This window comes from Amblyomma americanum, chromosome 1 (assembly GCF_052857255.1).
Source record: "Amblyomma americanum isolate KBUSLIRL-KWMA chromosome 1, ASM5285725v1, whole genome shotgun sequence".
Lineage (NCBI taxonomy): Eukaryota > Metazoa > Arthropoda > Arachnida > Ixodida > Ixodidae > Amblyomma > Amblyomma americanum.
Window position 1 is genome coordinate 31021136 of NC_135497.1, and position 24842 is coordinate 31045977.

Here is a 24842-nt window from a genome sequence, read left to right on the forward strand (position 1 = left end):
GAACTCACCAAAGAAGCGGATGACTACGCACATAACCTCGCTAACCAAAACTGGCTCAAGCTGTGTGATGAGCTCAACGGTAAAATGGGCACGGCTAAAGCATGGGGACTCCTAAGATCCCTTATCGAGCCGAACTCAAACCGGAAAGAGCAAACAGACACGCTCTGTAACGCCTTGCACAGCTATAAAGGGGACAACGGAAGCCCTCATTGCAGAACTTGCACGGAAATTCCTCGATCTGGGATCCTCGTACCCTCTCCCTGCGTACACCGGTGCACCCAATGAAGAGATGGACCAAGACGTAACGGTTGAGGAACTGAGGGCGGAGCTTGACGTCATGCGCAAGAACACCGCTCCTGGACCGGACCAGATAAACACCAAGATTCTCTTTAATATGGATGACATCTCTTTAAGAAAATTAGTGAAATACTTCAACACGCAGTGCTGGCACAAGGGCCAGATCCCCGACTCCTGGAAATTGGCTTTAGTGCGATTTATTCCCAAGCCCAATAAGCCATGCGATATTGATCATTTACGACCGATCTCCCTGACGTCGTGTCTGGGTAAACTGTTCGAGAGGGTCGTGAACGCCCGACTGAAGCGACTCCTGAGGAAGACTGATATCCTCCCTGACACGCTGTACGGGTTTAGAGAAAAGCTGTCTACACAGGATATTCTCCTCCGTATCAGAGAGGATATTCTGGACAACCCCGGTAGATGTCAGGTCAAGGCCATCCTTGCGCTCGATTTAAAAGGGGCATTTGACAATGTCAACCACCAGGGAATACTGGATAAGCTTAACAGCGTCAACTGTGGTGACCGCACATATAATTACGTGAGGGACTTTCTCTCCAATAGAATAGCGTCAATAAGTATTGGTGATCGGACCTCCTCTCCGTTCAATCTAGGTTCCAAGGGCACTCCGCAGGGAGCGGTCTTGTCTCCGCTTCTCTTCAACCTGGCCATGCGTGGGCTACCAGAGAAGCTAGACCGCATCCAAGGCATTGAGCATGCTATATACGCCGACGACATTACGATCTGGTGTTGCAGCGGTAATGAAGGGGAAATTCAAGGCCGGCTTCAGGAAGCAGCGAATGTCGTGTGCCAGCATGCGGCGAGGTATGGGTTAACGTGCTCTCCCGAGAAATCAGAGTTACTCCTGATCGACCGTGGCAAGAGGCAGAATACGGGGCTTTTGCCGTCCACTCCCTCTGTCACCATTACGGTCCAGGGTATGAGCATTCCGATCAAGAAAGAGATCAAGATCCTGGGAGCCATCATACCCAGCGGCAACACTAACACCACTACAATCAGACAGCTCCAAGCCTATTCCGAACAAGTCTCTAGAATGCTACGCCGGGTAATCAAGAAAAGAAATGGGCTAAGAGAGAAGGAGGCCCTAAGATTAGTTCAGGCTTTCATTCTCTCTAAACTAACATACGCCACCCCGTACTTACGGCTTAGCAAAAAGGAAAAAGACCAACTAGATGTTATTATTCGAAAGGCAGTTAAGACGGCGCTGGGACTCCCTTTATGCACATCCACTAAGCGCTTACTACAGCTGGGGATCCATAACACCATCGACGAACTAATAGAGGCCCACCGTGTAAATCAAATTGTCAGGCTCTCAACATCTAAGCCTGGCAGGAAAATATTACAGAAGCTGAGAATCAGTCCACCCCGGGAAGTCGCTGACAAGATCGACATGCCCATGCAGATGAGATCACACATTACGAATCACCCCATACCAAAACGCATGGATGAGGAATATAACAGAGGACGGAGACTAGCCAGAGCTAGACACCTCTCTAAGCGCTGGGATGGAAACAAGGACACGATCTACGTCGATGCGGCTGGACCCGCTAACGGAGTCGCGGCAATTGCAGCAGTTTCACCCCGGGAGATATCATTGCAAGCAGCCTTATCCAAGCGGTGGATACCACATCGGCTGAAGAAGCAGCTATCGCACTAGCGATATCAAAGAACAGCGAGGCAATGGTTATGTCCGACTCACACGCAGCGGTACGCAATTACCTCAGAGGCCGCGTTGGCGCTCCGTGTTGGGAAATTTTGGAAAGGTCTAATCCTTCCAACATCCAGATCTTCTGGACGCCAGGGCACCTCTCAACGACGGGCAATGAGGCGGCCAACACAGCTGCTCGAGCTCTCCTCCTCCGATCATCTGGCACGCAGCCTCTCTCTGACATAGTTGACAACCCCTCACCCTTACTAAGCTACGCAGAAATTACGGAGTACTATAAAATCACAAGAAGGGAATATCCTCTTCCTCACAAAACCCTAAGTAAATATGAAGAGCACATAATCAGGCGACTACAAACTAATACTCTGCCCAATCCTTACCTAATGAGTAAATGGTACCCAGAAACCTACAATTCGTCCTGCCCCTTCTGTGGAGCTGTTGGCACACTCTTTCACGCGGTTTGGGAATGTCAAGAAAACCCAGACTTGGACAGCAATCCCGATCCGACTCATGAGCGCTGGGAGGCAACCCTTCATAGCCACAGCCCACTCGACCAGAAATTGCTGGTTGAGAGGGGCCGGATTATGATGGCGACCAATGGGTTCTCGTACTGAACCCACCCAGTTTTTGTGCTCTGAATAAATGTTTTTCCTCCTCCTCCTCCTTTATCCCTTCCCTTACGGCGCGGTTCAGGTGTCCAACGATATATGAGACAGATACTGCGCCATTTCCTCTCCTTCAAAAAACCAATTATTATTATTAATGTCATCAAACACTTCCCAAGGCAGAATAAATTTTCTCACAACGCTGTCCCATCTGACAGAAATGGCTCAACGGCCGCGATTTGCCTTTCTAGATCCTATCACGTCCTGCATTTTTTAGACGACCCTTGGAAAGCCGTGTGTCTATCTCGCCGTGGCCCTAGAAAATCAGCTCACTGCGTTGGCCTGTGTAGTGCAGGTGCATGCATAATCCGTCTCTGCACTCGGGGCCGCGAGCTGATTCTGTTTCCTTTGACTGAAAGGCGCAGTCGTCGTCACAGATGCCTCACAAAGCTGCGCTGCCGACGAGCGAAAACCGCATTCGGTATCTCCAGTGACTGGAATTGTCGGTTGGCGGGTTTTGTGACGGATTACGATTTTAACTCTGCTTTCAAGCTGAAGTACATGTGCAAAATAAACGATAAAGTAGATGATGCCTGCCAAACAGCATTACAGGGGCTTCTGCCACCCTCTGGGTAACAGCTTTAGCATCGCTTGTTTATGCTGCATGCAGTCTGGACCCCGGACGCGGCGGCTTACTTCACGAAGTTGCTGTACGCACGAGAAAATAAGCGTCGTATTTCATTCGCACTTCCTGCCTCTCATGATGTGACGCCAAAGCACAAATTCCGCATAAACTTATTTAATTTGCATAAATATAAAGCATGCGCTAGCAATGGGTTGCAAACAAATCGTGTTTTTTTTCATTGCCCATTTCTATGAATGGCATCATGATGTTTTTACGTTGCAAGAAAATGAACGTAGCTTGGAGACCATGCGCTGCCGCTGACCTGGGTCCCGAGCTAGAACTCTAAATCTGCACCCAGAGAGCAACACTGCGCTTTCTCAAGCAAGAGCATAGGTTGCACCAAACCGGTGCAATGGGAAATTTTTTTTCTTTCAAGACCGGTGCACTCAGCAAATCTGGCGGGGGTGCACCTTCACTCCATCGAGGCTCAACGTTCGGCAGATTGGCCCAACTGCGATTCACCTCCGTTCGCGCCGTCTACCGCGGAAGGTGTGTTGCACCTGCCAAGCTGTGGTTTGGGAGAGCTGCGCTTGCCCAGGAAAGGCTCGCGGGATTTCTCTGACTGTAAAAGTCTCCCGGGCTTCACTTAATTTCCGCCCCCAAAACCTCTCTGGCGGCTGTCGTGAAGGGATTTTTTTTTTATTTCTACAACCCGTCCATTAAGCGTATACACTGTTTTCGCCGCTGTTCTCATACCTGGATGCACTGCACATGACGACACTGTCATCCCAGAGCATATTGCGCGGCCAGCTTATAGTCACCTCTTCACGTTCTACAAAGGAATTTGTGACTCGCTCTTTCTATTTGAGAAGCCAATCGTAGGCTGGTTCCTGCAGCGTCGGCTGCCATATTTCATTACCAGCAGAAGGGATACCTAATTTCAGTCTGTTTCAATTTATTTCCATGCATCGTACATGAAGAGGTGAGTGAACTTCAAGCAGCTTGACTGCTTCCCACCGCCTTTAGAAGTGCAAAGCAGCCGCTCATAATAATACATACAGAATGGCCGCTAGTATCAAAGAAAAACAGTAAACACATCTAGCGCTGCCATTAAGTATAGGCGAAAAGTCCAAAGCCATTCAGATGCGAATTGAGGCAAATATTGCGTAGAAAATAAGCCAGCTTACTATGGGCAATCACCCACAACAAAACTGCGGTTGTCTATAGGTCGTGCACAGCATGTCTCAGCAAATCGCCCCCGGTGGCGCGCGAAACGCTGTGGCCCTCTGCAGCGGCGGACCCTGTTTTTCTCTTGCAGCGTCGCTGCTGTCGTACGGCTGCGCCCTGGACGAGCAGTGCTCCCTGCGCGTGGCACACAGCCGCTGCGGCTCCGACGGCCTCTGCCAGTGCCGAAGCGGATACCTGCCCCTGCGCCTCGACAAGTGCCTGCCGCGTGAGTGCACCCTCTTTGGTGCTCGACTTCAAGACGCCTGTTTTGTCGTCTAAACCCGGTGGTGGATACGCATCTCGGCAGAGCTTCCTCCGCCATTTATTTCTTGCTGAACGCTGCAACGCCGACGCATTAGCGATGGAGCGAGCGGCTCTTATTTCGCGGAAGCGCGCTTCGCAAGGTGCCTCCTCTAGTGCTGCCACCACCGCTGCATTTTTGTCGGCGTTTCGACACTGCGTAGTTCGCTTGTCTTGAAGCTATGCACTGGCTCTCTTGCTGTGTTCAGTTGTGGTCAGTACTCGGCGATTGCGCAGCGGCCAAGCTGGACGACTACTGCCTCAGCGAGCAGCAGTGCAGGCTCGCTGACCCGTTCAGCTACTGCAAGTACATCATCCCGGGCGTGTACGGCAAGTGCAAGTGCCCCAACGGATACCTGCTGACGCGCGCCAACGAGTGCCTGCCCTGTAAGTCATTCGCCCGAGCGGCATCTACTCCAGACGTGGGGTCTCAGTACCGGCATTCGAATTCTAAAGGTTTTTCGCAGACCGGTGCCAAGCGCCTGAGTGAGTCGAGACAGTGATATGACCAGCGCTGTGCGGGTGTACGCAATGGGGAACCTGAGCTGAAGTTTGCGGTGCCGATTGCAACGCCGTAACACACTGCCTAGCGAGAAGAGCAAGCAGTTTTGGGTAGTACTCTTAGTACTTTTCCGCGCCACCTTCAGGCGCTTATTGGCGTGAGCCTCCGCGCTCTGTCGAAGGCGCACGTGCCGTGCGTCAGCTATCTGGGATACGCCGAGAGAAGCTAGGCAACGAATGCTGTCAGCCAAACGCGGGTATCTAATCGCGCAGAATATGTTCTCGCGTTTGCAGCGGTCCAAGCGGCTGACAAAAGCAGTTTTGAGTCGCTGAATGGAACAATTGCAGTGCCATCTTGGCAGCGCAGGTTCCCCATAGCAAGCAGGCATGTTGTCACCGCAGATAACAGCGCTCATCTGGGGATGCGCTGCAGAACAGTCAGTGCGAGATGCACAACTTTGATAGGCACCCTAGATCATAATTTCAGCAAGACGGGTGTCCTAACAGGGTAACATCAAACCTGCACCCACCTTTATTCTCAGGGGGTTAAATAGATTGATCTATTGTCACTGTGCCCTTGAAGGCTTCTCGGGTGCAAACGGTTAGGAACCCTTCTTAAAGCTGCCTAAAATACGGTGCTAATTAATACTGTCCTTCTGATTGCAGACGCCTGTGCCTGATGCGTGGAATTGTGTTTATTGATATGTCAGCGTTAGACGGCTCAGTGCAAGCGGAAATGGCGAGCTCAGTCTGCCAGTAGCCAGTGGCAGCTGGCCTACCGGGCTACGAACGAACCTAGTATGCTACCTCTTATATAACCAACTTTAGTATGCCGCCTCGAATGTAACAAAATATCGTGTGTCGAATTCGGATATATCAAACCAAAGTGTGCCACCTCGAATATAACTAACTGTAGTTTGCATGTAACGAACGTTGGCTGCTGACGCATTCAAACGATCTACCGAGGATCACCTAAGAGAGTTTCTTTGTGGCGTAAGGTGTCTGTAGCAAAATTAAAAGCCTCGCATAAAGACTGAGCCCCACTGCGAGGTTGGATATACAGGGTGTCTCTGATAAATTTACTTAGGGTTTAAAAATATGTGGAGGCACTCGAAGACGACGCGACCAAATGCATGTCGCTGGCTATTGTATAGAGCAAGTAACACTATTTTTGTGTTCTGATTAATTGCATAATTAGTCGAGATTAATTAACCAATTTCGCAAGCAACGAAGTTAAGCGAAAAAATCCAATTAACGAGCTGTAGACCGGTCCGAAAAACGTCCGATTGAACAGTTTCTAACTTTCCATCTATTACGTATTTTTTTCCCGCTCACTGAAGATGCTCGCGAAATAAAAGAAAAAACTACACAGAATGTTTACTACATTCGAATCGGTGCGAAAGCACGGATTTTTGCCACGTAGAAGACAATGAGCGGGCAGTGCCGCGGGCCGGCCGAACAGACCACGCGACAACGGACGGTTGTGCTCGTGGTTGGTATACCCATCGGTATGGTCCTTACGCACTAAAAACACCACGTGACATGCCTGCTCGCGCGCCGCGATTGCAGTGCTCTCGAGCGCTCGCGCGTACGAACGAACAGATCAATGAGCGGGACTTGGTGCCGCTTAAAAGGCGACAGGACAGCGACGCAGGCGCTGGCTGTGCGATTTACGCCAGCTCTATGCTTCCCTCTCGGCGGATCATGATAACGATAAGCGGACGCAGCCCTTATCGCTTGCGCCGGCGTAAATCGCACAGCCACTGCCAGCTTCGCTGACCTGTCACCTTTTTAGCTGTAGCACATCCGGCTAAATGATACCCGGCAATTTTGAGAGCACTGCAACGCGGCACGCGGTATGTCACGTGGTATTTTTTTTGTATTTCGCGGACATCTGCAGTGAGCGGGAAAAAACTAATACGCAATAGATGGAAAGTCAGAGACTGCTCAGTCGGATGTTTTGCGGACCATTCTACAACTTTCTCATTGGAATGTTTCCTCCAACTTCGTTGCTTTCGAAGTTGGTTAATTCATCATCATCATTATCGTTATCAGCCTGAATACACCCGCTGCATTGCAAAGGCCTTTCCCATGTCTCTCCAGCTAACCCTGTCCTTTGCCAGCTGCGCCCTCCCTATGCCTGCAAACTTCTTAATCTTATCCGCCCACATAACATTCTGCCGCCCCCTGCTACGATTGCCTTCTCTTGGAATCCACTCCGTTACTCCTAAGGACCAGCGGTTATCTTGCTTTTGCATTACATCACCTGCCCAAGCCCATTTCTTCCTCTTGTTTTCGACTAGGATGTCATTACCCCGCGTTTGTTCCCTCACCCACTCTGCCCGCTTCCGGTCTCTTAACGTCACACCTATCATTCTTCTTTCCATGGCTCGCTGCGTTGTCCTTAGCTTAAGCTGCACCCTTTTCGTTAGCCTCCACATTTCTGCCCTGTAGGTTAGCACCGGTAAGATACAGCTGTTCTACACTTTTCTCTTGAGGGATATTGGTAAACTGCTATTAATGATCTGAGAGAACCTGCCATATGCGCTGCGCCCCATTTTTATCCTTCTAGTTATTTCCCTCTCATGATCCAAGCCGCCGCGGTGGCTGAGTGGTTATGGCGCTCGGCTGCTGGCCCGAAAGACGCGGGTTCGATCCCGGCCGCGGCGGTCGAATTTCGATGAAGGCGAAATTCTAGAGGCCCGTGTACTGTGCGATGTCCCCAGAACCCCAGGTGGTCGAAATTTCCGGAGCTCTTCACTACGGCGTCTCTCATAGCCTGTGTCGCTTTGGGACGTTAAACCCCCATAAACTAAACTAAACCAAACCTCTCATGATCCGGATCACCTGTCACTACCTGCCCTAAGTAGACGATTCCTTTACAACTTCCAGGCTCTCGCTGCCAATTGTGAACTGCTGTTCTCTTGCTAGACTGTTGAACATTACTTTAGTTTTCTGCATGCTAATTTTTAGACCCACCATTCTGCTCGGTCTGTCTAACTCATTCATCATGCTTTGCATTTCTTTCCTGGGTGACCCAGCAAGGCAATGTTGTCAGCAAATCGCAGGCTATTTAGGTATTCTCCATTAACTCTTATCCCCAACTGTTCCTAATTCAGGCCTCGGAATATCTCCTGTAAACAGGCGGTGAATGGCATTTGCAAGATCGTGTCTCCTTGCTTGACACCCTTTCTTATTGGAATTATGTTGCTGACTTTATGGAGTACTATGGTAGCTGTGTGGTTCCTATATATATATATATATATATATATATATATATATATATATATATATATATATATTCTTCATTCGCCTTCCTTCGACTTCATTTGCCTTCTCTGCTAATAGCTTAACGGGGGTCTCGGTTCTGGCAGTCTTGATGCCATAGGTAGAATAAGAGGGCTCTCGCACAGTTTCCGCCCTCGCCGTTAGATGACGTTCTACGTCACACTTGCGGTATTACAGGACGTGCTACGTCCACCGTTATGGACGAGGGTGGCGCTGGTGAACACTCTCAAGGTTCGCTTACACGCAAAACATAAATACCCACGAAAGCAGCAGATTGGACAGCCGTCACCGTAGCTCAGTTGGTAAGAGCACCGGACGCGATATTCGGAGGTCGTGGGTTCGGATCCCACCGGCGGCATGGTTGTTTTTTCTGCTGCTTTATAACTAATTTTCTTTAAAAACTAATTGATTGGCACTAGATATAAAAAAATAGAAACATTCCCCTATGCACCTTCGTTTCGGTGACAGTTGGATTTTTTAATATGTTTGTGAAACGAGCCCCTCACTTCGTTTGCCTTCTCTGCTATATATATATATATATATATATATATATATATATATATATATATATATATATATATATATATATATATATATATATATATATATATATATATATATATATATATATATTGGTTGATTGAAGTCTAAGGTTGCCCTGACTCTATTAGCGATTGTCTTAGTAGATACCTGGTAGGCAATGGACAGTAAGCTAATCGGTATGAAATTTTTCAAGTCCTTGGCATCTCCTATGAATTAAGATTACGTTTGTGTTCTTCCAAGCTTCTGGTACATTCAAGGTCATAAGGCTTTGCGTATACACGGTGGCTAGTTTTTTTCTGGCACAATCTCCCCTTCGTCCTTCAAGAGATCTGCTGTTACCTGATCCTCACCAGCTGCTTTTCCCCTTTGCATAGCTCCTAAGGCTTTCTTTACTTCCTCTTTCGTTACTGGCGAGATGACGCATTGTTGTACGCTACTGTCTCTCCCATTAACGTTCTGATTACATTGGCTACTGTATAGATTTGTGTAGAACTCCTCGGCTATTTTAACTATCTTATCCATATTGCTAATGACATTGCCCTGCTTGTCTCTTAACGCATGCATCTGGTTTTTACCTATACCTAGTTTCCTCTTCGCCGATTTTATGCTACCTACGTTCTTTAGAACATGCTCGATTCTCTCCATATTAAACTTCCTTATGTCGCCTACCTTGCGCTTGTTTATTAACTTCGATAGCTCCGCTATTTCTATTCTGTCTGTAGGGTTAGACGCTCTCATGCTTTGACATTTCTTAATCAGATCTTTCGTCTCCTGAGATAACTTGCCGGTATCCTGTCGAACCGTCCTACCACCTGCTTCTACTGCGCACTACGTACTGATAGCTGTCAAATTATCGTTCATTGGATGAACATTAAGGTAGTCTTCCTCAGTTAAAGCTAAATATCTGTCCTGCAGTGATATCTTGTATTCCTTTATTTTCCCTTTTACCACTAGCTCGTTAATGAACTTCCTCTTCACTAGCTTCCTCTTTAAAGCTGAAACTTTTACTAGTAGCCATTTCTACAATTTGTGTATGTGTTCACTCGGAAGTATTAACCTTAGAGGGCTTCTAAACCAGGGATGATTTTTACATTTCTATAATATTAAAAAAAAACTTTTCCTATACCTTGTTCTTCGCGCATGATGGCCTCAGTTGCCTATGTGCCATAAAACCCAACACAACAGCAACATCTTCACTAGCTTCTTCCGTTTTCTCTTGAACTCTAAGCTAATTCGAGACCTTACCATTCTGTGGTCGCTACAACGCACCTTTCCGTGGACCTCCAGAACCTGAACGATGCCAGGCTGAGCGCATAGTATGAAGTCGATTTCATTTTTAGTCTCGCCATTGGGGCTTTTCCAGGTTCACTTCCTGTTCTCTCGTTTACGGTAGAAGGTATTCATGATTCGTAAATTATTTCTTCCTGCGAATTCGGCTAATAACTCTCCCCTGCTATTTCTAGAACATATACCATAGTCGCCTACCGTGCGGTCGTCAGCCTGCTTCTTGCCCACCTTCGCATTGAAGTCGCCCGTGAGTACAGTGTATTACGATTTTAATTTATTCATTGCCGAGTCCACGTCTTCGTAGAAACTTTCAACGGTCTCGTCATCACAGCTGGATGTAGGCGCGTAGGCCTGCGCCACTTTCAGCTTGTACCTCCTATTGAGCCTAATTGCGATAGCTGCCACCCTCTCGTTAATACTGTATAACTCCTCTACGTTGCCGGCTATATCCTGATTAATGAGGAATCCCACACCAAGTTCTCCTGTATCCGCTAATCCGCGAGAGCACAGTATGTGTCCGTCCTTTAGTACTGTATACGCCTCGCCTGTCCTCCTAACTTCGCTAAGCCTTATCACATCCCATTTAATTCCCGCTAGTTCCTCGAACAGCACTGCTAGACTAGCCTCACTAGATAAAGTTCTAGCGTCAATCGTTGCCAGGTTCAGATTCCAATGGCGGCCTGTCCGGAGCCAGAGATTCTTAGCACCTTCCGCTGCGTCACAGGTCTGACCGCCGCCGTGGTCAGTTGCTTCCCAGCCGCTGGGTACTGAGGGCCAAGGGTTTTCTTTTTTCACCATCATCATTTTATTTTATAAAACCAATACATCAAAACTTGATTGGACCTATAGCCAGCTCGGCTAGTGAAAGGTCCAAATACATGATATTCACTAAAGAATGGCAAACATTCAAAATACATTGCAAATATGTTAAGCACATATATATTCTGAAAAACAAAAAAAAATAGGTTTATGAATGTACAAAACCAAGCACAAACGCATTCAGTCCCACAGTTCTGGGCGGACAAGAAAAATGTTTTTCAATAAGGCCGAAAAATTATGGTTGAGTTTGATGTCATCGAGAATCTCATTCCATATCTGGGCGCCATTGTACTCTAATAGCCTTTGACCGTAAGTGTTATGACAAGGCGGTAGGTTAAATCTATTATTAGTGGCGGCTCTTGTTTGTCTCAACGGCGATCTAAACAGTCTAAGAGGAATCGCATCATTAGTTCTTAATACTGTGTTTATTATTTGAGCGATATTTAGTTTGTATGCAACTGATACCAATAATATTCGCAGTTCTGGAAAGAGTGGTCGGCTAGGGTCGATTGTCTTTGCGAAGGTTATGGTACGAACAGCACGCTTCTGCAAGCGTAAGATTGATTCTAAATACCTTTTATAGGTACCGCCCCATGTCTCTAGACAGTGACATAAGTGACTATGGACAAACGCGAAGTACAATATGCGTAAAATCGGTGCACGAAAACACTCCCTCGCCCTTAATAAAATATGACAGCTGTAAGCTAATTTAGAGCAAACATTTTTAATTTGCTGCTTCCAATGTATGCCCGATTCAAAGACTGTACCATAGTACTTGGTGTGGGAGACATTAAACAAATACGTACCGTTTAATGTTAGAAATAAGTTATCACAGCTAATACTCTTTTTCCTTGAGTGAAATAAAGTATACTTCGTTTTCTCGGTTTTAAGTGTGAGCCGATTGCTTACGAACCACTGGGAAATTTTACTACGTTCCTCGTTAATTTTGCCTTCCAGATCCTCTAATGTATCTCCTGTAAAAAATAGCACAGTGTCATCAGCGTATATAACAGCTTCAGAATAGTTAAGAAACAATGGAAAGTCATTGATGTATACAGAAAAAAGAAGGGGCCCGAGTACAGAGCCCTGCGGCACGCCAAGTGTGATTTTTTGAGGAGCGGAGATATAGTTTCTGGTAACAACGCATTGCTCTCGACTAGAAAAGTAACTTTTGATTAAATCATAAATTTTGAACTGGTTTTTTCATAGAAGGCTGTGGCCAAGTACTACACCAGGGTGGCCAAATCCTGTTCTGGTGAGGGAGTGTGTTGTCGGTTCTGATCACCGAGATCAGATCGCACCCCAGGCCTGGTTATGCAATTCTATCGACACGCAGAGTTCTTTTTTTTTTCAAACCCGGTGGAGAATTGCGCGGCACCGTGATTCGAACCCCGGTCCTCTTTGCACCCGAGGCGGACGCTCTACCTCTACGCCATCGCTGCACTTGTTGGTTAATTTATCGCGACTAATAATTCAAATAAGCAGAATACAAAACATAGTGAATTTCTGCATGCAATAAACAGCTACATGCATTTGGTCGCGTCGTCTTAAAATGCCTCGGCATATTTGTAAACCCTGACTACAGTTAGCTGGGACACCCTGTATACATGTTTCGGCAAATGTGCAAGCGCAAAGTACACGGAGCATTGTGGTGATTTGCAGCCATGCTTGCACTGTGTGCCGGCTTCATCTGTCTTTGTACGTGGACACAAGCGGTTCCGCTTCCGATCTCCTCGGAGCATTTGTGTGCTGATGTGCTGCAGCGTTGAGGCTTTGTGTCATATACTGCTGAATGTTGCGGATAGAGCAGGTTTCGTGGTAGATGCATGAAGAGGTCCTCTGTGTATTTGCAATGACTCATGATAATGGCGTGCACCCAAGTAAACTCATGAAATTATTCTAGCTGCACCCTTCCATAATGGTGCTGATTGGTTCCAAAACCATTTAGAGCATGGGAGTAATCTCCTATGAAGCGCCTACTTTATGTGTTTTTACATGCCCATTTGGGCTGGTGCACGGGTATGAGGTATAGACGCTGCAATCCACCGTTAGGGGTCTAAAGTGGTTTACAGTGTACTAGTAGTAAGCGCCCATATGCGCATTGTCAAGCTATGGGCTGACGTCTTGACTCGGCAGTTTGGTAAAATGTTCATTCGCAATTGCAATGGCAGTGAAGAAATTTGTGTACTGCAGAAACCGTGGTTAAAATGTAACGTATTATCCGCAAAGCTTATTAGTCGACTCTCGATATTTCGAACTCGAAGGTTTGGAATAAAGGGGTGCCTTTTTAATTCACTTGAAGTTGACGGGACAGGACCGTAAGCTGGAATAAACCCGCAGTCTATGGTAAGCGAGCTCGTATCACCGAGGTTGCGCTCGCAAGAATTGTGCGCCGTGTACAGTGTCCAACATGACTGCAGAGAACTTACCGCCGTGCATGCAGATCTGGAGAGTGCCTGCCGGACGGACGAGGACTGCTCGCGGGTCACCCGGCACTCGCGCTGCGGCCGCAAGGGCGACACCAGCGTGTGCGTGTGCGCGCGGGGCTTCCGCATGTCGCGCAGCAAGATGCGCTGCGAACAGGACTCCTCCGGTGAGGACCCCTTGCCCGTCCCGAGATGGGCGTAGCGCTAACGCCGCCGCCACGCTTGCACGCAGGGACGAGCGCAAACGAGGTGGCGCTGCAGGCGGCGTCGCTGGGACAGCCGTGCAACGCTACCGCCGAGTGCCGGCTTCGCGACAAGCACAGCGCGTGCGTGCGCGGCCTCTGCGACTGCCTGGCGCCCACGACGCTCTGCAGCGCACGCAGCACGGGTGAGTTCTCTGCGACTATCAGGACTTGGTACCGGCCAGAGCGTAATTGCGACAGTACAAGTAACTGCTGTAAGTGAACTGGAGAGATGGCGACCAGCGTTCGCAAAATAAGCAGGAATTCATCACGTAACTCGCGCGAGGAGAAAGCGCGGACTACAGACAGGAAAGTAGAAAGGGGATACCTGAACAATAGCCGGCGGGAAGTGCCGGCGGGTAGCGCTGACGTGAAGGTTGATAGATGGCGCCCCAGGCAAACAGGGTTCTCTGTTTAGCCTTCCTGGATATCGGCGCTGCGTACAACAAAGTATTAGGGGGCTCCTGCGTAGCATACTTACATCTGAAGGCATCAGTCATGAGCTAATAGAACTGCTAACAAAAATTAACCGTGATAATCAAGTTCAAATTGTATGGGAACTGATGAGGAGTGTGACAACAGTTGAGGTAAACAAAGGATTAAGGCACGGCTGGCATTTATCACCATTTCTGTACACGATTTACATGATAAATATTACTTTTTTGTAAAAATGTTGTAAAAATGTTGTAAAAATGTTGTAAAAATTAGGCCGAAGGATTGTATAGCAGCGGCTCCAAGGTTCAGTGTATGCTTACAAAATTGTGCTATTAGCGGTTGACAAGAAGATTTAAAAACCCTGGTTATTATTTGTGAAGACGAAGCAGACGCACAGGCTTTGCTTTTAGCGCAAATAATTCAAGTTCGATAATACTGACAAAGATCGGATGCTTACAATACAATCGATCAGGCATCCAGTGCTGGCAGAATACAAATATTTCGGGGTACGGGTAAACGAAGGACAGACATAGAGGACGAAAAGGCTACAAGGGAGAAAGGGCAAAGAGATGCCGCTATGGCGAAGCATATGGAATTATGGGGGTAAAGCAGGTGTGAAGCATTTGTAAAGGAATAATGGCATCAGGGCTTACCTTTGGGGATGCGGTTTTGTGCCTGATGGCAGAACTTCAGTCGGAACTACAAATAAATCAGAGAGCTGTTGGGAGATAAGCTCTAGCTGCCCACGGTGAGACCACAAATGAGGCAGTACAGGGGGACATGGGTTGAGCGTCGCTTCAAGCGCGGTAAGCAAAGAATATGATATTATATTAAGAAAGCCTGAGTAAATTGGACGATAGCACATAGGTAGCTAATTTATTTGAATATTTGTACAGAAAAAGCTTTGTCAAAGTGGCGGGAAAGGACTAGAAAGCTGACCAGTCAGCAGGCACGTATCCAAGGGGGATGGGCGAAATCAAGTTTGCCCTCGCCTTCCTGTTCCCTTGGCAGTGCTCAGCCAGCTGCCAACAATCCCCCCCCCCCTTGTCGGCTAGAAAAAATTACATTGGATCTCTTCCGAAAAAAATTCCTGGCTATGTATCTGCCAGCAAGTGTGCAAGAAACCAAAACAGGGCAATAAAGAGCTTTATACGCCGGGCCAAACTACAGAGGGTGAGAACTGGAATAATTAAATGAAAAAAAAGCAGACTATGATCCTAGATAGAAAATTAAAAAGACAAATTAGCAAGTAACCATTATATGGCAATTCAAGAAGCAACTCCCATGCTCTTTGAAGCTCTAGATCAGGACGTCTTAAAACGCGAAGCCGCAAAAAGAAATTTAAGCGAAAGGATGACACTTGTGCAGTGCATGGTAGATCCTCAGAAACAATTCAAGATATTTGACGCGTCTATGGCTGCACTCATAGAAAAAGCGCGGGGTGTGCGGCGGTCGTTGGATCACGGCTACCGCGCCAGCGAAGACGGCGGGCAGATGACCGAAGCCGCTGCCGAAGTGCGCGCGAGACTGATGAGAGTTGTGATTCTCAGGGGGGGCAGCAGCAGGGCAGGGGGGAGAGAATTGGGGGTTAGCGCAGCCCGGTAATTGCCTCCAATGAAGGGGTCACCACAACCGGGCTTTGCTGGGGAGGGGGGGATGATAGAGTAGAGGGGAGGAGGCGGATCTGGGGCGGGAAAGGGGCACGGAGTGGAGGCAGGGCAGGCCGCGAACTGATGAGCTATAAGCGGCGAGGTTTGCCATTGCAAGCGTGTTTCGCGCAGGCTGCCTAAACGACACGTTCCAGTGCCGGAGCGGCGAGTGCCTCTCGTGGTACTTCGTGTGCGACGGCCTCAAGAACTGCGCCGACGGCAGCGACGAGTCAAGCTGCGTGCCGCACCGTAAGTCGGCGCCCTCCGCGCCCTCTGGCGGGCTCCGCTGAACACTCCGCTCGCGCAGGCTGCCCGGCCGCGGCGTTCCAGTGCGACGACGGCACCTGCAAGTCCCGCGCCGCCGTGTGCAACGGCCGCTGGGAGTGCCCCGACGGCAGCGACGAGGCCCGCTGCTACCGGGGCGTCAAGTGCGACCGCGCCGCCTTCCGGTGCCGCAGCGGCCAGTGCGTGCCCCAGTACGCGCTCTGCAACGCCGTCGTCGACTGCGCCGACGGCAGCGACGAAGACGAGCAGGCCTGCGTCCACGGTACGCATCCCTGGCGGGGCAGCGATGCGGCACCGGCCTGCCCGAGCGTCTTGTTACGCCCAGCCGGACCAATTTTCCGCCAGGTCTATGCAAAAGCCAAGTCGTTCGCAGTATATGTACACTATCGGGGTGGGCATTAAACAGCGAAAGAAATAGGCTCGATTGGCGGTTCTCTGGGAGCTGGCGTGCGAAGAAGATGGAGCTGTCGCGCAATGCTTCGTGAATGCGCGCCTCTGTCCTCGGTCAAGGCCCACAATGCTGGAAGCAAGGTGAGCGGTGGGCGGACACTCTAACGGGAGGCTTGCCATGTTGGCTTCGGGCAGATGCTGTGAAGGAAAAACAACGAGGTTCTCTAGAATAATACGGTTCAGTGCGGAGATCAGTCGAAAGAGCATCTCCGGCTATGAAGTACAGCGCCTCGGGTACTCCCCAAGCAGCACAGGTAATCGGCCCAATATTGCAACAGGATAGTTCCATCCTGGTCCTCTGTAGGGCCGGCCTTTGCCTAAGCGATTCCAATATTGGGCCAATTACCTGTGCTGCTTGGGCCGTTGCAAGCAAGAGAGGAGAAATGAAGCGCATTCATTGCTGTGGTAGCATTCGAGGACACGACTGCACATTCTTCATTCATAAATGACGGAAGTCAACAGCCACCGAAACAAAGGACCATAGGGGATGACTTTTTTTTTGCGAACACTGGCGAACTCTCTCAAGGTTAGCTTAAATTACACATAAATACCCCCGAAATCAGCAGATTGGACGGTCGTCGCTGTAGCTCAGTTGGTACAGCACCGGACGCGGAATTCGAAGGTCGTGGTTTCGGATCCCACTGGCGGCATGTGGTTGTAGTTTCTTCTGCTTTTCTTAATCTCCCATTGATGAAAAACTACAAATAAAAAAGACGTACCCAGTGCTCCTTGGTTTCGGTGGCTGTTGGTTTCCGTCATTTATGCCATAACGAGCACTTTTTTATAGCGCGTATATTTTATTTTTATAGCGCGTACAGAAATTGCGTGTGGTTTGCACTGGCGCACAGCCGCGCCGTCGCCGGCCGCCATGATTGAGGTGCACGTAGCAGACGAAGTTCTGAAAGGCGCAAAAGACACACACACAGGAAAAAAGGGGAATGACGAACTCATGGGATGACGAAGCAGACGAACTCATGCTCCGCAAGCATGTTATCGGTTTTCACTAGCGCACAGCCGCGCCGTCGCCGGCCGCCATGATTGAGGTGCACGTAGCAGACGAAGTTCAGAAAGGCGCAAAAGACACACACACAGGAAAAAAGGGGGATTACGAACTCATGATGACGAACTCATGGGATGACGAAGCAGACGAACTCATGCTCCGCAAGTATGTTATCGGTTTTCACTGGCGCACAGCCGCGCCGTCGCCGGCCGCCATGATCGAGGTGCACGTAGCAGACGAGCTCATGCTCCGCAAGCATGTTATCGGTTTGCACTGGCGCACAGCCGCGCCGTCGCCGGCCGCCATGATCGAGGTGCACGTAGCAGACGAACTCATACTCCGCAAGCATTTTATCGGTTTTCACTGGCGCACAGCCGCGCCGTCGCCGACCGCAATGATTGAGGTGCACTTAGCAGACGAACTCATGCTCCGCAAGCATGTTATCTGTTTTCACTGGCGCACAGCAGCGCCGTCGCCGGCCGCCATGATCGAGGTGCACGTAGCAGACGAACTCATACTCCGCAAGCATGTTATCGGTTTTCACTGGCGCACAGCCGCGCCGTCGCCGACCGCAATGATTGAGGTGCACGTAGCAGACGAACTCATGCTCCGCAAGCATGTTATCTGTTTTCACTGGCGCACAGCCGCGCCGTCGCCGGCCGCCATGATCGAGGTGCACGTAGCAGACGAACTCATACTCCGCAAGCATGTTATCGGTTTTCACTGGCGCACAGCCGCGCCGTCGCCGACCGCAATGATTGAGGTGCACGTAGCAGACGAACTCATGCTCCGCAAGCATGTTATCGGTTTTCACTGGCGCACAGCCGCGCCGTCGCCGACCGCAATGATCGAGGTGCACGTAGCAGACGAACTCATGCTCCGCAAGCATGTTATCTGTTTTCACTGGCGCACAGCCGCGCCGTCGCCGGCCGCCATGATCGAGGTGCACGTAGCAGACGAACTCATACTCCGCAAGCATGTTATCGGTTTTCACTGGCGCACAGCCGCGCCGTCGCCGACCGCAATGATTGAGGTGCACGTAGCAGACGAACTCATGCTCCGCAAGCATGTTATCTGTTTTCACTGGCGCACAGCCGCGCCGTCGCCGACCGCAATGATTGAGGTGCACGTAGCAGACGAACTCATGCTCCGCAAGCATGTTATCTGTTTTCACTGGCGCACAGCCGCGCCGTCGCCGGCCGCCATGATCGAGGTGCACGTAGCAGACGAACTCATACTCCGCAAGCATGTTATCGGTTTTCACTGGCGCACAGCCGCGCCGTCGCCGACCGCAATGATTGAGGTGCACGTAGCAGACGAACTCATGCTCCGCAAGCATGTTATCTGTTTTCACTGGCGCACAGCAGCGCCGTCGCCAGTCGCCATGATCGAGGTGCACGTAGCAGACGAACTCATGCTCCGCAAGCATGTTAACGGTTTGCACTGGCGCACAGCCGCGCCGCCACCCGCCGCCATGATTGAGGTGCACGTAGCAGACGAACTCATGCTCCGCAAGCATGTTATCGTCGCGTGTCGCATTCAGACTGTCGTTTGGAATACGCGTGCATCGGAGATTCGGCCGGTAGTCGCCCGGCGCGACTTCATTAGATGGGCCCACCTTTCCTGCTTTATTTAACACCCACCCACTCTTTTCTTTCGTTTCTCTTTTCTTCCCAACTCCCCTTATGCCCGGAGGCAATAAACAACGCTACCAAAAAAAAGTATGCCTCGATAACCAAGGCACGAACTCCGCTCTTAACAGGTAGGCATGCCTCTTTTCCTCACAGCGAATGAAATGCAGAAAAGCTTCACCGACCGTTAAGTTTCATAGGTCAGTTCTCGGCGTTTATATCAAATAATCAAACTGAAAATGTTAGCTTGTACGCAGTTAAGGCATCATCGCCACACTCTTTTCGTAGAAATGGAAGTTTCCGCTGGCAAACTTCCACTGAGAACAGATTTTGTATAGCCTGGCGTAGGCCAAAAATGAAGGTACCGCCTTCAGTGGCCGTTTTCGCTAGGAAAACTGCAAAACAGATCGGATTTCTGAGGAGGCTACACCGCGGCATTCACTGCCAGGCGCGACGTCATCGCGGAATTATGTTTGGTCTTGACGCCTCCGGCTTGGTTCTAGTGGCAGGAAGCAATACTCAAATCGAACTCTGTCATTCCTCTTTTCCTGCCGAACAATCATGAACACAACCAGAAGGAACAATAAGTGGATTTTTACTAAGAGCACAGATGAAATGAAGTTGTCCTGAGTGTCTCTTTAAGAGACCTTGAAATACCATCAGTTTCACAAAAAATACCAGTGTACTTGCGAAGCCGTTTTATTGAGATCACAACGTTAATCTCATCGATTTCGACGAAATTCGAAGTCGTTCATGTGCACGTCAGTGTTCCAAATAATCTAAATCGTCATGAGCGCAACTGGAACCGACGTCTGACTCTATGAGGCAAGAGCTTTCTTTGTGTTCCGCTTAATCGGCTGAGATAAACATTTTGAAGAACAATTTTATCGCCTCGGCGAGCTGAGCGCCACCGTCATAGCTCACGTGCGTGCATACACAAAAAACAACAAATAAACGAAGTAATTACTCCAGCTGCGGTAAAACGGTCACGAAAATAATGCTGTACAGAAACTTGGGCAAGTCGTGCTGGCCTGGTGTCTTCTCTGTGTACCTACGCTCAGGTGGATGCCAGTGAGTAATTACTCCCTCGCGTCTGTCGCTGTGCTGCAGGTCAACGGTGCCCCGAGACAAGTTTCCGGTGCGCGAACGGGGCGTGCCGCTCGTCCGCCATCCTGTGCAGCGGCGTCGACGGCTGCGGAGACAACAGCGACGAGGCCGGCTGCCGTGTCTGCCGTGAGTGGCGTCCACTGTGCGGCGGTAGCCTTGCCTAGCTCACCGCGAAACCCGGGCAAGGGACCGTAGCCATGCAAATATATCACGCAGAACGGCTCTTACTTGAGCGGCGCACATTTCATGCGCGTTTGCTTAAATCCTCGACTACAGCGCGAAGGACGAGTCTGAGCGGTGCTGTGCGAGAACTCGCGAAATTAAAGAGGCCCTGAAAGGCGGTCTCAACAAAGGTGCCGTACTCCTGGTACGCTATAGAGCGCCGCTTCACGAATACCATCCAGCAAGAATTTTTAACGCGATAGCGTCAAGGAGCGCGTGTCGCAGAAAATCCGGCGTCGTCGTCGTCGTTGACCGTGAGCGAAAAATCCACCAAAATCTCCAGATAAGCAACCTAAGAGGCAGGCGGCCCCTTATTGTCACTCGACCTTAATTGTGGGATCATCACAACCTGCCCACCGAATTCTGAGCAAAGTGCCCGCCGCGCCAGATGGAAGTTAAATTAACGATTGGTCGCTCGGGAAGAGCAACCTAGGTCGCACAAACCCCATCCGTGGCAGCACCTGCCGTCACAGGGCAGTGGCGCGTCGCATAACCACTGCGCCAGCAGTGGCAAGGGTGTAAAATAGAGAGTGACTAATTCTGCATATATGGGAATTGCGTCATCCCTTCAGGAGGAGCTTAAGTGTTCCCTCCAATTTTTTTTATCGTTTCGTAGAAGGTGAGTTATCAGCAGTCAGAATTTGAATTTCGGCGTTTTCGCGCCTCTCCCTCTCGTCACTTCCTGTGCGCTCAAAGGTCGGCGCTTCTTCCCCGGGGGCGGAGCTTCCTGACTCGCCGGAGCTACGCGGCTTATTGGCCACGGCCATTGTAACTGCATGACGCCTGAAAGAATGTAACCAATAGCCGTCTCTGGACAGAATTACGCAGGAGCGTGCGACGGAGGAGGGCGCGAGCACGAAAAAGTCGCCGGGAAGGACTCGCCAACTTTCGCCCACGATCATGAGCTTTTGGCGCAGGTATTCATGACGAGAGATCTAGCGATTCAGTGAGTTTATCTACTCTCCTCAGAAGCTGTTTCAGAGCCCCCTTTAAAAAGGCGCATTCAATGAGCGAGGCCAGCGCGCGCTGTAATCCACGAAAACCGGGAGGGGCATTTCTATTATTTTTTTATTTTTTTATTAATTGCCCCAGCGTAAGCACTGCTGCACGCGGGAAGCCACGAGTCATCCGCGTTATGCCCTTCTGTCCCTACTCGACGGCGCCGCCACTTGATGCGGATGCTGTCTTTTGCGCCGTTCCGGGATGGCCTAAGAAATCGGTTCGCACGGTCGCTTCGCAAGCGACTATGAACGCTCGTTTCTGCTGAAGGCAACTAGCAAAAACTCAGGCGACGCGCTTTGCAGGATAGGCTGTGTTCGCCCGCCGACTGTACAGGCGAGGATCGCCGAGGTTTTCAGTTTAAGTGATGACACAGTTTTGATTGGGAACGGGTTTTTCGGCGAAACTACCTACTATGCTTGTATTTTGTGAGTGTGTAATTATGCCGAAGCGTAGGAACACGAGGATGTTCGAAAAGCTATAGCGCAGAGTGAAATGGCGCAGAGTGAAATGACTTGTGTGGATGGGGAAAGCTTTTCTTTCCCATAGCCTCGATTTCCTGCATCGTCCTTTCCTCAAGCTGTAATTGAGCAAGCGTTTGGAAGTTTACTCGGTTGCTTTGCAAAATGAGGGCAGGGGCACAGGGACTAAAAGAGTGCATATCTTCGCGCCACAGCACATAACAGGGCCTGCACTGAAAGCGTCTGCGCAGCAATACATATATCGCGGCCGCCGGATCATCTCTCGGGCAGCCATGTTGTTTTTCTAGTGGCGCCCCCTATAGGCCATAAAACTTGCGAGAAGTTTTGTCCTTGTTCTTCCGTCCTGTATTATTTTTTAAGTGTAAGTAAACAGTTAATTCTCCCGAAGTTGACTCTGTGTAATGTGACCGAGCAAGTTCGAGCTTGGACGACGCTTTGCGTACTGTTACCATCATCGGCCTTCCTCTCACAATAGATAGATAGATAGATATGTTTATTTGAGTGTGCCTCAACAGCCAAGTGGCCTAAACGAGCGCACACTAGGTCAGATACATCAAAAATACCACTTCAAAAGATTTAAAAGCAGGCACGAAAACAACAATTAGGCAAATATGTCCATGTCATTAAACGTTTTGTTATATAAGATTTGTAAACGAGTCATTGGACAGATGGCGTGCAAATCGGGATAAAATGTGTCGAAACATTTTGCAGCTTTTGCATGCGGCACACGAAAATTCAGCGACATCAGTAAGGTCCCACAGTTAATGTAACCGCGCACGACGTTTTGCAGAAACTGCATGTCACGTATGCGTCGCCTGTCGCCAAGGGTAGACATATTGAGGTCTGCCAAGAGAGAATCATAGTCGTAGAAACGACGGCAACCAACATATCTATCATAATAGATGCGTATGAACTTACGCTGGACATTTTCAATTTTCGTGCAATAGGCGACAGATACGCTATTCCAGGCTACTGACGCGAACTCAAGACGCGGTCTCACAAGGGCACAGTATAGGCCGTGGTTTGCATTGTCCTATAAGCCCCTTTTATGTCTAAAAACTGCATCTCAGGCCGTGGTTTGCATTGTCCTATAAGCCCCTTTTATGTCTAAAAACTGCATCCACAGTGGTCGTTCACAAGCGTGAATTGCTCGGCGAGTTGGTTATTCATGTTCTATCAAAAAGAAACTGCGAAAATTGCAGGAAAAGACGACAACGACACACACACACACTCTCTCTCTCTCTCTGTCGCCCTACTTACAACTGATTTATTTCTCGCTCCTCCACGTACTCAAACCAATTCCGCAAGCGCGCATACAAAAAAAAATCACAGTGAAGTCCGGTCGTCATTCCAACTCCTATAAAAAGCGCCGCTCTTTCTCTGTGATGACAGACGGATCGCTTATGACTAGATTGTTTTCTTTGCATGTGCGCCTGCGCAAGAAAATGGCTTTAAGTACGTGGAAAAGCAAGAAATAAACCACTTGTAAGTCAAGTCAGGCGACAGTGTGTGTGTGTGTGTGTGTGTGTGTGTGTGTGTGTGTGTGTGTGTGTGTGTGTGTGTGTGTGTGTGTGTGTGTGTGTGTGTGTGTGTGTGTGTGTGTGTGTGTGTGTGTGTGTGTGCGTGTGCGTGCGTGCGTGCGTGCGTGCGTGCGTGTGTGTGTGTGTGTGTGTGTGTGTGTGTGTGTGTGTGTGTGTGTGTGTGTGTGTGTGTGTGTGTGTGCGCGCGCGAGCGTGCGTGAGTGTGCGTGTGTGTGCGTGTATACGTGCATGCGCCTTCTCCTGGTCCTGCGTCTTCGTTTTCGCTGTTTTTATAGAACAGTGGTCGCTCTTCGCTTGCAGCAATTTCGATGTATTTTGTGACTGCAAACAAGCTGTCGTCTAATCTACGTCCTTGTCTGAATTCATTCATTCCGCGTTCCCCTAAAACCATTGCCTCTTCGGCCCAACGTTGTAGTTGATCCTTGATGGCTCCTTCGATGGCGCCACTGCCCCGCTTCGACGGCAATCCGGCGCTGGTGGCTTTCAGTTCGTCGATCTCGGCGCATACGATTTCACACTTGTATCATGCGCGGCCAAACCAAGTAAGTGCCGTTGTCAAGCTTGCTCCGAGACAAAAGTCGCCACAATACGCAAGCTTTGCGCGCAGTTAGTCGGGGAAATTTCTATAAGTCTTCACGATAAAAATGCACTATACTGCATATGGTGTTTTCTCTGTCAGGCCTAAATTCCCCTTGCACGCCAACTAACCGTTCCGCAATCGCTTTCAGAGTGCGCACGGGTGCAGGAGGCGGACCGGTCCTGACGGAAGGCTCAGCAGAATCGACGGGAATGCTTGCGCTCTTCGCGGCACCAGGACCACCGAAGCGCCCCCCGATGCTGCGACGCCGTCGGGAAGTCAGCGCAAACGAGCGAGCACAACGGACACCCAGCAGCGAAGTACGCTGTGCTGCGCGTACATTTTGGCCCACATTCCTATTGCACGCGGCCGCTTTAGAACAATGCGCAGGGCTGCTACTCAGGCCAGTTCAGTAGAGCCTGTGCGCGATCAGCTCAGAGCGGCTGCGGACCGTCCAGCTTCGGTGATTTTGCTGCAACCCTTTGATGACGCGATTCTCTGTCCGTTGACAGACAGAGGACCTGCAATAAAAATTGAGTCGTGATTGCTTGGGGTGATTGTAACGCTGCACCCTGCCTGAAGCAGGAAGAAGCGTGTATGAAGAGAAGCTCGCAAGAACT

At 49.6% G+C, this 24842-nt stretch overlaps 1 protein-coding gene across 1 annotated transcript in view; it reads left to right on the top strand.

Moving 5' to 3' along the window:
* LOC144125606 (uncharacterized) overlaps positions 1-24542 on the top strand; it is a 110660-nt gene extending 86118 nt beyond the window's left edge. The window contains exons 6-13 of the mRNA XM_077659172.1: positions 4530-4664; positions 4976-5125; positions 13620-13769; positions 13835-13990; positions 16061-16177; positions 16236-16475; positions 20405-20527; positions 24374-24542. Coding sequence (XP_077515298.1) covers positions 4530-4664; positions 4976-5125; positions 13620-13769; positions 13835-13990; positions 16061-16177; positions 16236-16475; positions 20405-20527; positions 24374-24408 — 1106 coding nt within the window. The 3' untranslated portion in view covers positions 24409-24542. The remainder of the gene's footprint in view (positions 1-4529; positions 4665-4975; positions 5126-13619; positions 13770-13834; positions 13991-16060; positions 16178-16235; positions 16476-20404; positions 20528-24373) is intronic.
* Positions 24543-24842: the final 300 nt, after the last annotated feature.